The sequence below is a fragment of the Perca flavescens genome, chromosome 5 (genome assembly GCF_004354835.1).
Source record: "Perca flavescens isolate YP-PL-M2 chromosome 5, PFLA_1.0, whole genome shotgun sequence".
Classification (NCBI taxonomy): Eukaryota; Metazoa; Chordata; class Actinopteri; order Perciformes; family Percidae; genus Perca; species Perca flavescens.
Window position 1 is genome coordinate 34,874,430 of NC_041335.1, and position 14,403 is coordinate 34,888,832.

General features: G+C 40.8%; 1 protein-coding gene across 1 annotated transcript in view; it reads left to right on the forward strand.

The window, feature by feature from the left end:
* Positions 1-9,920, forward strand: part of adgrv1 (adhesion G protein-coupled receptor V1) — a 172,231-nt gene extending 162,311 nt beyond the window's left edge. Inside the window, exons 94-95 of the mRNA XM_028577354.1 lie at positions 434-611; positions 9,197-9,920. Of these exons, the coding sequence (XP_028433155.1) occupies positions 434-611; positions 9,197-9,315 (297 nt within the window). The 3' untranslated portion in view covers positions 9,316-9,920. The remainder of the gene's footprint in view (positions 1-433; positions 612-9,196) is intronic.
* Positions 9,921-14,403: the final 4,483 nt, after the last annotated feature.

The following is a 14,403-nucleotide window of genomic DNA, read 5'->3' on the forward strand; positions in this document are numbered from 1 at the left end:
AACCAGAGGCCTCACGATACAATATCATGGAACTTATGTCACGATACAATATTATTGCGATATTAAACATATTACAATATGCTGCGATATATTGCAGTTTATTACCTTTTTTCCAACTTTAAATTTCTCCCAGTTACAAATGATGTCCCCAAAAGGAACCTTTGTCAACATCTGTTTTATCTAAAAAAGATACATTTCTCTGTTTGTTCATCTCACTTCAATTGAATTGCAGCAAAATGGGATTGTCAAGCAGACAAACTGACCAGCACATATATAATAATAGATAGATACTTGGCGTCTGTCTAACAATACAGTATTGCCACGTAAAATATCGCGATACAATGCTGTATCGATTTTTTCCCCCCATTCTATACAGCGCCTGTGTGCATGTTGTGTGCTCATATGGCCGTATATGTGTACCTGTGTGTTTCAGGTGTCAGCAGACTGGGAGCGAGCGTCGCTGCGGCCCAGCAGTCAGCCCAGCAGTGTGTTCAAACCCAGCCCTGTGATGGGCACGTACACCACCGAGGGAGGCTTCATCAACACCAACCTCGTCACAACAGACGAGGAGTCGCAGGAGTTTGACGACCTTATATTTGCCTTAAAAACTGGTGAGGATCCCAGCAACACGCAGATGTACTGCACACTCAAACAAGCCATGTTTCCATCCACTTGCCAATCCAATTATCTGAAGTTCGCTTAAAACATTCATGCGAATAAAGCCGGTGAAAGTGTGTTTCCATCCGACAGCTTTAAAGCGAATAAAAATCTGTGCGTTATGACATCACATGCTGTTTTGCCGTCAAATTGGTATATCAAATAGATTTGAGACATTTTAAGGTGTTTCCATTCATTTTCACACTGAATCGCACAACATTCAAGCAAACATTTGAGAACAAAGTTTGCCAGCCAAAATGGATCGCGCCGTCAACCTACAAATGATTAATAATGCACAAGTTTTAATAGTGCTTATGTGTCAGCTGATCATATCAAGGTTTAATTAGACAACAACGACGCTATCAAAACATCACTATGATAATGCAGATGCACGTAAATGCCAGACAACATCGATTTTTGCTATCTAAAATAGCCGTTATATTTTGCTCGTAAATTAAATTTAAATAGTCTCTCATCTCCTCTTTCATCCACTTAGTATATCTGCCTTTGTTGACACACGCCATGTCTGCAAGGAAAGTGGAAATATGTGGCGGAAATGAATAAAATTAGTTTGTTTTATGGCCGGATGCAACCATACAATGACCTAAAACGTAATCGCAATTTATTATTTATTCAGCAGCTAATGTTCCATCTGCGTTTATCGCGTAAGCCGTTTACCGATTAAGAGAAAATCCGATGAGATCGAACGCACAAACTTTGTGTCAATATTCAATTAATTCAATCGAATTTTACTGTTTCCATGAGGTATTTTTCATTTTATACTATTTTAAACATTAACATTAAACACAAAATCCTTTCAAAATAAAACCTTTTTAATTAGGCATGGCTTAAAGCAAAAGAAATGAAAATAGAGATGTTATGAGATTACGAAAGACTTAATAATAATAAAACAGGGAGAAAGAGATACATGATGAAACCTTTGCTTTACGAGTTAACGCAGAGTTAACCTTTTAATGCTACTCATTTTTTGAATTTGGGCCTCGGGCTGCTCCATAGTTTGGAAAATCAGGAAGCGATGCAGTAGTAATGTTGTGGGTGGCTAGCGGAAACAAACCTTGAGCAGTAATGGATAAAGAAAAGGGTCTTTTGAATGGCAAGTTCAGTCCCAAAGCCCTTCCAGATGGTTCTCTCCACAACACTAAAGTTATTTGCAAGTACTGTCGATGTGAATTGAGTTAACACTGCAAGTCTCAAACACCACTTGCTGGCCAATCACACGGCTGATGCAGAGAACCCTCCTCCCCCTCGCCAAAGGCCGGCCACGCTGGATAGTTTGCAATGGAGACGTAAGAAGTACAAAGAAGTAAGAAGTACAAGCGTAAAGAGGGACACTACATTCAGGTCAATGTTCCCATCGGTTGTTGCTTAATAGGCTTCAGTTTGCTGTACTATGCTTTCAGCATATATTTTGAGCATTAAGTACCTTGGAGGTTATTCTGGAGAATACGATAGACAGTATTTGTCATTGTTTTGGATTGTTGCAATGATAATAAACATTTGCATAAAGCAAGCATATTTGTCCGCTCCCATGTTGATAAGAGCATTCAAAACTTGAAAAATATCCCTTTTAAAGTACATTTAGAACAGATAACAAGAATGTGTGATTAATTTGTGCTCAATCGCGAGTAACTATGGACAATCATGCGGTTAATTGCATAATTTCATATATACAGTATATATATATATATATATATATATATATATATATATATATATATATATATATACATATATACACATATACATATATACACACACACACACACACACAGTGAGGAAAATAAGTATTTGACCACCCTGCTATTTTGCAAGTTCTCCCACTTAGAAATCATGGAGGGGTCTGAAATTGTCATCGTAGGTGCATGTCCACTGTGAGAGAAATCCAGAAATCACAATGTATGATTTTTTAACTATTTATTTGTATGATACAGCTGCAAATAAGTATTTGAACACCTGAGAAAATCAATGTTAATATTTGGTACAGTAGCCTTTGTTTGCAAGTACAGAGGTCAAACGTTTCCTGTAGTTTTTCACCAGGTTTGCACACACTGCAGGAGGGATTTTGGCCCAGGTTTCTGGGCTGTCGCTGAGAAACACGGAGTTTGAGCTCCCTCCAAAGATTCTCTATTGGGTTTAGGTCTGGAGACTGGCTAGGCCACGCCAGAACCTTGATATGCTTCTTACAGAGCCACTCCTTGGTTATCCTGGCTGTGTGCTTCGGCTCATTGTCATGTTGGAAGACCCAGCCTCGACCCATCTTCAATGCTCTAACTGAGGGAAGGAGGTTGTTCCCCAAAATCTTGCAATACATGGCCCCGGTCATCCTCTCCTTAATACAGTGCAGTCACCCTGTCCCATGTGCAGAAAAACACCCCCAAAGCATGATGCTACCACCCCCATGCTTCACAGTAGGGATGGTGTTCTTGGGATTGTACTCATCATTCTTCTTCCTCCAAACACGGTTAGTGGAATGATGACCAAAAAGTTCTATTTTGGTCTCATCTGACCACATGACTTTCTCCCATGACTCCTCTGGATCATCCAAATGGTCATTGGCAAACTTAAGATGGGCCTTGACATGTGCTGGTTTAAGCAGGGGAACCTTCCATGCCATGCATGATTTCAAACCATGACGTCTTAGTGTATTACCAACAGTAACCTTGGAAACGGTGGTCACAGCTCTTTTCAGGTCATTGACCAGCTCCTCCCGTGTAGTTCTGGGCTGATTTCTCACCTTTCTTAGGATCATTGAGACCCCACGAGGTGAGATCTTGCATGGAGCCCCAGTCCGAGGGAGATTGACAGTCATGTTTAGCTTCTTCCATTTTCTAACGATTGCTCCAACAGTGGACCTTTTTTCAACAAGCTGCTTGGCAATTTCCCCGTAGCCCTTTCCAGCCTTGTGGAGGTGTACAATTTTGTCTCTAGTGTCTTTGGACAGCTCTTTGGTCTTGGCCATGTTAGTAGTTGGATTCTTACTGATTGACTCACAATGGACATGCACCTACAATGACAATTTCATACCCCTCCATGATTTCTAAGTGGGAGAACTTGCAAAATAGCAGGGTGGTCAAATACTTATTTTCCTCACTGTATATATATGTATGTGTATGACATCAGCCCTGCTTAGTCATTGCTGCCATGGTAACCATTCTTCCTCTGTTGCCATCATTGTTTAATGAGCTGAGGGCCCAAACCACACACACACACACACACACACACACACTCCTCACTCTTTGAAACCACTGAGTAATTGCTTCACAGTATCTGAATAAGAATCAGGCCCAGTTGGAAAACAGCCAACAGCAGCCTTAGAAAAATAACCACTTTAAAATAAGTAAGACAGGGACGCTTATGTAAATCTAATTTAAGAATCAGCTGAAGCCTCAAATTTAGAACCTAAATCGTATTTATTCAGCTGTTTGACACCGTCCCTTAAAAAAATCCCATGCGTTGCAAAGTGTGAGCCTTATTTGACGGCAAATTATGTAAATATTATCCCTTTAGCAGGTAAAAAAGTATCACCTTTTTGACATTTTTTGACAGTGATGCTGGTGAAGATGTGATTTGCCGACTTGAAATCAGATTTTGTGTCACATTGCAAAATTAAAATACAGTGACCCATTTGAGGCGTGCAGCAGTTCCATTGTAATGTGGTGGAGTGTTCATCTTGTAGCTTCATGAATTAGTCTGTGATGCTTCGGGATTCTTAAAGTTGAACTCTTGTAATCACCTCATCTCAAAAATTGAAATTATCAAGAACATCTGCCTTTACCAAACAGCATTAAAAACAACACAGGACAATTACACAAAACATCAACAAATAACATGGCTTTTAAAAGAATTTTTTTTTAAACAGAGGCTTATCACATGCTCATGCCTGGATTGGATTGCTATTTATTACAGATCATTGTCGGCCCCTGTGAGTCATTTAACTCCACTTTAAGTATATCCCAGTCTACTTTAGCCTCACATCACATAAGGAGCAAGGGTCTGGTCTTCCATAGGCTGGTCGCTCTGCAGAGATAAGTAGATCAGTAGTTAAGATAGACAGACCAAACCGATAAGACTATAAAGTCAATGGGACTGTCGGGTCACACTGAATTTGCTGGTTTACTTGAGATCCTGGAGACAAGACATACCTTTCAAGAAAAGTAAATGAATCATTAACGTTATTGAGCAATGCCAGTCTTGTGATGGCGTTGAGCCCATTAAAGCTGCAGTTTTTATTTATTTTTTTGCAGCGATGGTTGTATTGTTTGAGAAACCTGCATCAAACTTTACTTTGGTGGAGCCTCGCAGTCTGAGAGTCTGTTCAGGTACCTCTGGGCAGAGGAGGCCTACACGCAGCGGCCCTTGAGACCTGCCAACGTGCTCCCCAGAAAAACCAAACTTGTAAACCATGGAGATAGCCAAATGAAAGTCCTTCCTAGCAGGTGTGAGTTTGAGAGACTCACGGCTGTTAATGAATGTGGATTAGGCTGAGAGGATAGTGCTACACTGAGTAAAAAACTATCCTTGCTAACTAATCAGACTCGGACGTACGTACGTACGTACGTGTGTGTGTGTGTGTGTGTGTTGCGCTCTGTCTCAAGTAAACTCACTATAGCGGTGGGACATTTGTCTCTGATCTGCTTTTGTATTGTGATTGAAGCTAGGTTAATGGTAGCCGGGGTGTTCCCCCGAGTCATAAAAATGGCGTCACCACGGCTGTCGTTTCTAGCGCAAAAGGCTCTGCAAGTTGCTGCGCGTGGCCGTGCACCTCTACACTTTTGTAGCTCGGCGCGCGCTGAACTTTCAGTTCAACACAATTGGTTGGGAAGACCGAGCAGGTTCGCCTGTACAAACATCTGTATGATTCTTCATGTACAGTTAGCAGGGAGTCAAACTGCTTTAAATATGTGGTCAGAGAGAGACACCACACTGGGAAAAGAAGAAGCATTTTGCTGGACAGTATAGAAAAACTCTTTGTCAAAGCAAAAAAATTATGGAAAGAGAGTATTAGTATTAGTAGACAGTCATTTCAGTTTGGAGATAATAATTAGAGTAGAAACAAGTAATGTTTGGCGGTACGTCTGTGTTTATCATGGATGTGTTTACTGCTGTTGCCAGGCAGACAGCTCTCCTTTACTTCCGCTCTCTTCTTCTTCTCTACTACTCCTTGCTAATACATCGATTTTTTTTGTTTCTGGTGTTTCCGAGAATACTGCAACGATCAATACGTCGAGCATAGTCTCCTTCCTCCACAACGCTGCGGAGGAGGGTCTGGCTAGTTCACACAGCATTCAGAGATGGGAGAAAAACATGCTCTGATTTAATGGCATTTCTTTTAACCAATCCGGTGAAATCTGGTCAAAAAAGGACATACGGCGGAATTTCCACCAGCACCGCGGCAATCTCGGAAGTGGAAGGTCGTGGATATAGTCTACATTGAGCACAAACGCGGTGTCGCATGCAGGTATAACAAGGGCTTGAATTTGTCTCGTTTATTAATTATTATTATTATTATTAGTTTTTTAATTAATATTAAGTGTAGTAAGGAGGGAAGTTTGCTAGATTTATTTAAGTCGGAGCAGTTGCTCCCAGGCCTCTGGCATGGCCTCAAGAAATACAGTATATGATCTTTTTTGTTTGGAAAATAGCACGCAATCTTGAAACTTAGATTTTCGTAAAAACAATCATCTGATAAACTTGGGTTATAACCTTCTGTATTTTTGCAGTTACAACTTCACTTTTCGACTTGTTGCTCCACCAGTCACAAGGACATTCTTCCACTTCACACTGGTGACCTCTGACCTCCTCTTTGCCTGAACGTGTCACACTGAACGTATTGCCCGGTTTAATCTCACTCACCGAGTCAGGCAGCAGTAAAGATAATTCGCTAATCAGAATTACATAATACGGCACCGCCTGTAATGAGGGTCTCCACACTTCATTTGGTAGTGAACCATAAACACGCACACAGAAGCACACATGTACTCGATGTAGTACGGCTGAGAGCTGATCATTAACGTGTTGGTTTCACTGTGAAAGGGCGCCTTTTTCTTATCACTCAGCATCAGAAGGAGCTGTGGCTGCACGAAGCAACGTACACATCTGGCTCCTCTGGTTATGTCATAGGAGTCAGAAGTCCGCCAATACCCCGAATAAAAATCTTATTCTACGCCGTGGCTAGGGATGTGGAGGCACAGACCCTACGCCGTAACCTGACATACACCTCTCAAAAGTGTATCTACACGTCGCAGCGACGCACGTAGCTCGGCCGTGGCTTGTTAGCGTTGCATTTCCCCTCCGACTCATTTCCTGGTTCTCCTTCTCCATAAACAACATGAAATCAAGGAGAGGGTTAACTTTTCCCGCTCCAGATTTCCCACCGTGGTCAGAAAACACAGGAGAGACTCTTTGGTTCTCTCACTAGGACTTTAGAGTCGGCACTCGCTCCAAAGCTAATCACTGTCTCTCTCTCACTCGCTCCACCACACATTCCCACACACACACACACACACACACACACACACACACACACATAAACACATGCCGGCCCTGCTATTTTCTTAAAGAGATTGATGCACACACCAGCGCACAAGTATAAACATCCGGTCACTTACGTAGGCTACGGCGAAAGCTCTCCGTGGAGCCTCCGCAGAACCATAAATCATGCTTGAGGCTGTTTTTTTTATGTAAACATTTTTTTTAATGTTTGCATTGTGTCTACGACTGTGCGATTATCTTTTCTTACACATACTTATGTCTTATTATTAAGTCTTATGTCACCATATTCTCTTTTTTTTAGTGTTTATTTTATATTTAGAACATACAAATACAATTGAACATGTCACCATATTCTGTAGGTTACTACAGTACTTATTTCCATTTTTGTTCACGGTGGTCACATAGCCGACAACCTTTATCCAAACAGTGAGCGACACTAAGAAATATTGTAAAATAGGAACTCGAACATTAGAAAAATAAATCATATGAACAAACTATCAATACATTTTCTTTTAGAAAAAAAGAAAAGTACATTTACCTGAGAAAGAAATCACACTGCATAATTGGTTACATTTGTTATCTTATGATGGAAATGTCGCGTCTGGATCCAGATTACATATCAAAATAGTGATTTTTTTTTTTTTTTTTTTTTGAAATAGTTTAGATATCCTCTATCTCACAAAAAAACATTTCAACAGATGTTGGAGCCACACAAAAACCTATCTATTATTTCTTGGTCATCTCAGCTTTGGAACAACCTGCCCGAGGATATAAGGCTTCTATCGTCTTTTTATCTTATCACCTGTTAGTTTCACTTGATGTATTCATTTGTTGTTTTTCTGTCTTTTAAAGGTGCCCCATCTTCTGTTCCCTCTTTTAGAATGATGTGTGTATATATTTGGATGTTGATTGATTTGCATGTGCCTTTGTTTCTTCTGTCAAAGCACTTTTGCAGACTATTGTTTTTAAAGGTGCTCTTCAAAATAAAGTTATTATTATTATTATTATTATTATTATTATTATTATTATTATTATATCATTATGGGTTGGCATGTTGCCTAATCTTTCCCCTAATCACATGGAACTCTGAATGTTCTCAAGATATCCTGCAAAAAAACAAACAAACCCACAGACAGATAGCAGTGATATGGCCGTGCTCTATGATTAACCCTTTGACTCATAACTAAAAAATACTACTCGCTACCTTGACTGATCAGATACAGTACAGAATGCTCTCTGATAACACAGACACTGTGACATAAAGTATCGATTACATAACACCACGTTGGCCCTAACAGGACAGATGTGACCGATAGTCAGCACTGCAAACGCACACCGAGTTGATGAAATAGTATATGATTGCATATAGGGCTGCACGATAGGAAAATATCTAATTGCGATTATTTCAACTGATATTGCGATATGATTCACGATATTGGAGGGATAAAAAAAATTATTTTTTTTTGCGAGGATCTGTACCAAACAAAGATTTTCTCTTTAGTCTGTAGGATAGGATTTGTAGGCCGGGACGTCTCTGCAGAACCACAATACTTTATAATAGAATGGTTTGACACATATTTTGCATTTAACAAATATTGCCCGTCCCTACGATTTGGATATTGCAATAGTCCATATTGCGATTTTGATAAAACTGCGATTAATTGTGCAGCCCTAATTGCATATACTATATACTTTACATTTTTTTCATCGCTACCAATTACACCACACTTTGCAAATGTTGCACCTAACCCATTCACCCCATTTTTTCTTATGCAACAGTTACTTTGTGTGTATACATTATATTTGTTTTTCTGTATTTATTTGTTTATTTATGCATCTTTCACCAAGGCAAATTCCACATAAGTGTACTTATTTTCGCAATAAAACCTTTTCTGATTCTGAAAAATCTCATAGAAAAGAATTACGTAAATGTAGTGCAGACGTTCTAGCGCATGAAGAATAACCCCAACGGACATAGTCACGTGTTTGGGTGGAAGTGTGATGCAACTTTTTCTGTTTATTTTAGGGACGGGTCTTAATGTGAGTGACAGCGAGTCCATCCCCGGGAGCCAGGACGGAGGGAGCATTAACAACTCCCAGATAGTTGAGCTGAGACGAATCCCCATCGCCGACACACACCTCTAACCTGTTCTCCCCTCACACACACACATCCCACGCCCTCTACTCTTCATACCTGAACAAATTACAACACAGTATTTTTATATAATAAAATGCTTTTGCACTAAAACAGTGTTTTTTTTTAAAAAATAGAACATGTTCATATAGATGTTTGATACTGTATGTGATTTTTACTGTACATCTGTTTTTTATATATATATGAACCTATACATAAATGTTTTACTAAATTAATTTTTTTAAGTCCTTGATGGAGTTGTTTTCTGAATGTATATTTTGGATTTTTTTTTTTTTTTCTGTAGAGACCAAATCATCGCTGTCGGACGAAAACCTTGTATGTCCCAAACCGTTGCTTTTCAGCTATTTGTCTCAGACAAAAGCACCTACTCTTACTGTTTAAATATTTGTAAAAATCCACAGACAGACATACAGTAAAGGGTGACCAATAGTTTCATTGATTAATAAAAACAAAAAAAAGACAAAATAGGGACATACGAGGTTTCTGCCCGACTGCGACGAAATGAGATATAGCCAGATGTGCCCTCAGACGAGCCGCCACCGCCGCTGCTCAGAATTGTGTAACATTGTTAATAAATGATTTACCATATATTTTACATTCGACTGTGCTGATTCCTATTTTTACTGCTCATAAGCACTCAAAGACGCAGTTCACTACTGGGGGGGTTATGTAAGTGAGTCACTGTGGTGTTACAGGGGTTTGTGTGAATGATCACTGCCTCGCAGGAATTTCACAAACTGGTTCTACACAGAGGAGATGTCTGACTGCTCTGCCGAGAGCAACGATTCAGGAAGACAAAATGTAAACAAATGGAGATCGGAGCATGGGGAGAATATTCGAAATAATGTAAAAGTTGATTTATATGAGCTCTTCAGCCATTTTTTAAAGGCTCGTTTTTGTCGTCTTTCGTAACGAATCGGCAGGTGTGCGTGTACGAGCGCATATTCCCCTGTTATCTTCGACGGCAGCTTTGAACCTCATGGAATTCAAAGTCTGCTTGACCCTTACACAGACCTTTAACTTCTGAACTTGGTTACTGTTTGCGTAGTCTATATCGACGACGTGTCACTTCTGGGATTGTTCAGGTGCCGCCGGGAATTCTGCCGGATGTCCGTCACCACCTTTCTTTGTGTCGTAGTTCTAACCTCCGGTGGATTTCTGAGGATTATGGTTAACTGCTCCTCAGATCTCTGCAGGGTAAATCCAGACGGCTAGCTATCTGTCCAATCTGACTTTCCTTTTGCACGAATGAAACAACTTTTGAACGTACAAGTTCCTTCCCGAGGCTATTTTGCAGCGGTACCGTTGCTCAAGCGAGACTACTGTTTGCACGACAGGCTGTCACTTTAAATTCTCTCCAAAGAACAAGAACTTGAAATTTGCCAGAGACAGCAAAGAAAAAAAGAGACCCAGCTCCTCCCAGGTTCATTGTGGATGGTTGGGGTCCCGATCCCTACAGATCATGAGAGAGCTGCAGCAGCAGGACATGAGTGTGCTACTTAAAGATATTTTGAGAGTAAGGAAGCAGCTAGAAAATGTTGTCTCTTGATATACCACCCTCCCGCTGGTTAATGACTTCCTTCTCTGTCCTGGGACTGTAGAGGCGAGAATAAAAGTGGGGAGGAAAGAATGAGTTTTCTTCTTTTACCCTTGAAGTAGTTTCTTCTTTTATTTAGCAAGTGAATCAGAGTCAGTGTTTCCCAGCTCTGCAATCTATAAAACGTATGGATCCTACTCTCGCTGTAGTACGAGAGACGGCCCGTCTACAGGTGCAGAACTTTTCTTCTCCGGTTTTTGTTTTTCTGTCCACAACTGTGGCAGTTATTCAACACAGGGCAAAGCAGCAAGCACACTTTGTCCACAGCGGAGGGTGGAGACGTTTCTGAAACACCATTATCCTTAAACAACAATCACGGGGGTGACCTCTAGCTCACCCAGTAAGAGCGTGCGCCCCGTGTAGGTTGAGTCCTTTGCGACGGCCCGGGTTCAAGTCCGACCTGCGGCCTTTTGCTGCGTGTCATCCCCCATCTCTCTCCCACCTTGCCTGTCAATGCACTCTCTCTATCACATAAAGGACAAAGCCTGAACACATCCCTGAACACAAGTTTTTGGTTTAGCGTGTGTGTCTCCTCTGTCTCATGCAATATGATTGCATCACTTTTGAGACCCGTCCTTTTTTTTGCCATCAGCAGGACTCTTTCTTCAGGGATTTCAAGGAATTTAATGAGCAAAGTAGAGAAAAGAAGGTATTCAGCTTAACAAGGTAACACTTGTGGGTTTCTTTTCTCTAGCAGCAAACCAGCCTGTTCTAGTGCAGTAACAACTTGTGGCTTCGTGTCTTCACGGGTCTGGTTTCATTGTTTACCTCCTTTTAAGAACAGCAGTTCAGACACAAGCAATTCATTTCGATGCGTTGGTGCAGCCTGCCATCATGGCGACATTACAGATCGGACGTTTTCCATTATGTATCCATTAGAGTGAACTGCATAGACTGTGTCCTGTCATCGTAAGCGATGAGGTATTTCAGAAGCTGCAAGAGTACAAGGAAATTGGATCGGCTGCAGAAGAAACCCCAAGGCTTCCAGACCTTTGGTCATATAGATAAATTAACTGCTGCATACAAACTGCTGACTGCTAGTAAACCCAGTGCACAGGACATATTTTATAACATCTTTAACTTATGTAATTGACCACAGTGTACGCCACAATCTTATCTGATGCACAAGTTAAATGTTTGAGTACGAGGCTTAGATTAGAGAAATTGATCTGTCTGTCTTCAAAAAGCCCATCAAAAGGTGTGGAGCAAAGAATAACAGATGCCAATAAAGATGATTTATTGTTTTAAGGGGGAGACACATCAGGCAAGAAAATCAATTTTCAATTGTGAGTTGTTGGGCTATTTTACTTCCATAACATGTCTTCTTTCAGAAACATCCAAAAACACAACTAGATGTTTATTTTACCACACTTGTCTATTTCTGTCTGTAGATTTCCCCTAAATCACCAAAAGTTTGTATTAGATAATGCCTCATTTGCATATTTAAACAAAAAAGTGTGCTCTGGTTTATTGCCATTTCTTTAAACCAATCACAATCGTCTTGAGTGGCGCTAGGCGCCGGATGCAATAACGGTGCCTCTGCAAAGGCCTCGGGAAGGAACTTGTTTTGGTGGAACGTGTGCATTTCTTGTACCAAAGCGTTGCCTACTATTAAACTCTATATATTTTTTGCAAGTGTGCGGGAGTTTTCTTTGCAACGTGTACGTTCAAAAGTAGTTTTAGTCGTGCAACAGAAAACTCCGATTGGACAGATAGTCTAGCTAGCTGTCTGGATTTACCCTGCAGAGATCTGAGGAGCAGTTAACCATAGTCCTCACAAATCAGCCGGAGGTTAGAACGCCAACACAAAGAAAGAGGAAGATGAGGGACATCCGGCGGGGCTTCTGGCATCACCGGAGCTATCGCCTAAATGAATCGTTGTCGATCTAGACTAAGAAGCTGGTAACAGCTGTCTCTGGTGTCAGATGTGCATGTCCTCCCTGATATTTCTCCCGCTGCCCACTTACTCCTTGTCGATGACCTTTGACCTTTAGCTTAGCTTACCTTAGCTTAGCACAATTACTGAAAACGGGGAAATAGCTAGCCTGGCTCTGTTCAAATGTAACAAAATCCACCTCCCAGCGATTCTAAAGCTCACGAATTAACACGTTACATCTCGCCTGTGTAATCCTTACAAAAATGAAATGTAAAAACAACAATTTCTTGGCGTTTTTGGACAAACAGCCAGGATCTTATGATTAAAAACTACAACAACCCTCAAATAACAATTCCTAAGGCCAAGAATCAACCTCAGCGTAATGATTAAATATGATTACATAAATGTTCTAAAGTGAAAATTGGTTCTTTCTGAGCGCAGGATGTCTCAAAGAGACATTTTTTTCATATTTCTGAGGCACTGATTTGGCAGCAGATATAAAAGTAATACAAGTTTTATACACATCACAGTCTCAGATGAGCCCTTCAAATGATCTGAATCATCTCTCTTAGCCGTACGGAGGAAAGCAATTAGACAGCCAGAGCAAACAGCTTGATGTCCTAAACCCAGCAGCCTCGGTCCCAGGGACACCAGCCTGCAGGCAAACATGTTTACGTTGAAGTCCTTGGTCTCTTCTCTTCTGCGTGCCGTCTCTATCTGTCTGTTCCCCCGGGGGAACGGCAGAGATAAGACAGCAGGCAACAGCTGATTGACACTCGTTCGCAGTCTGTGTACTCAGATGATGACTCTGCACTTCTAGCTCTCAGCGCATCGCACCACGTCCTACGTGCAAGGTTGTCTGACAAAAATAAAGGAAACAGCAACCGTAGGGTGAGGAAAAAGAGCCCAGATCCTCATCACTTATGTCCTATTTTAGGACCTCTCTCTTTACACCTTGCTTAGTTGGCCTTTTTTTTTGTTGCTTTATTTTTGACTGAATGTCCTTTGCAATCTTTTCAGAAAAGATGCAGGAGATGGAGTTACACCATCAAACAATAAGAAATGACATCCGACCAAAGTTTATTATGACAACAGCTATCTCCATGGATTACATCCTTCTTTAAATTCAATGGAAAGGGTGTGAATTTCGGAAAGGTGATAATGCCAAGCGTTTTCACCTGCTCTTTTCTCCACAGCATAATGAATGTAAGAAAACCCTCCTTTAATTCTCTGGGCTCTGAATAAGTATATAGTTGAGGTGAATATGAACTAGTCAGACATGCAGATGGGACACACAGCACCTCATCTCAGACTACAATAGAGTGACCCAGTTCCACACATCAAGTCTGCGTCAGTTAAATCAATACAGACAGACAGTGAGTCAGGAGTCACTGTGGTGTTGCGGGACGGGTAATAGAAGAAGGCAGAGAAGTAACAAACAAGCTAAATGAACGTGTGCTACCTGTTGCACTGACTAACATTCCTGTTTTTCTGTTATCACATTTCTTAAAATTATCTATGCTGCATATCATTCTAATTCTAATCCTATGACACACTCAGCTCCTCTCTCCTCCTCTCTCTTTCCATCTATGTGCATTAATGTCC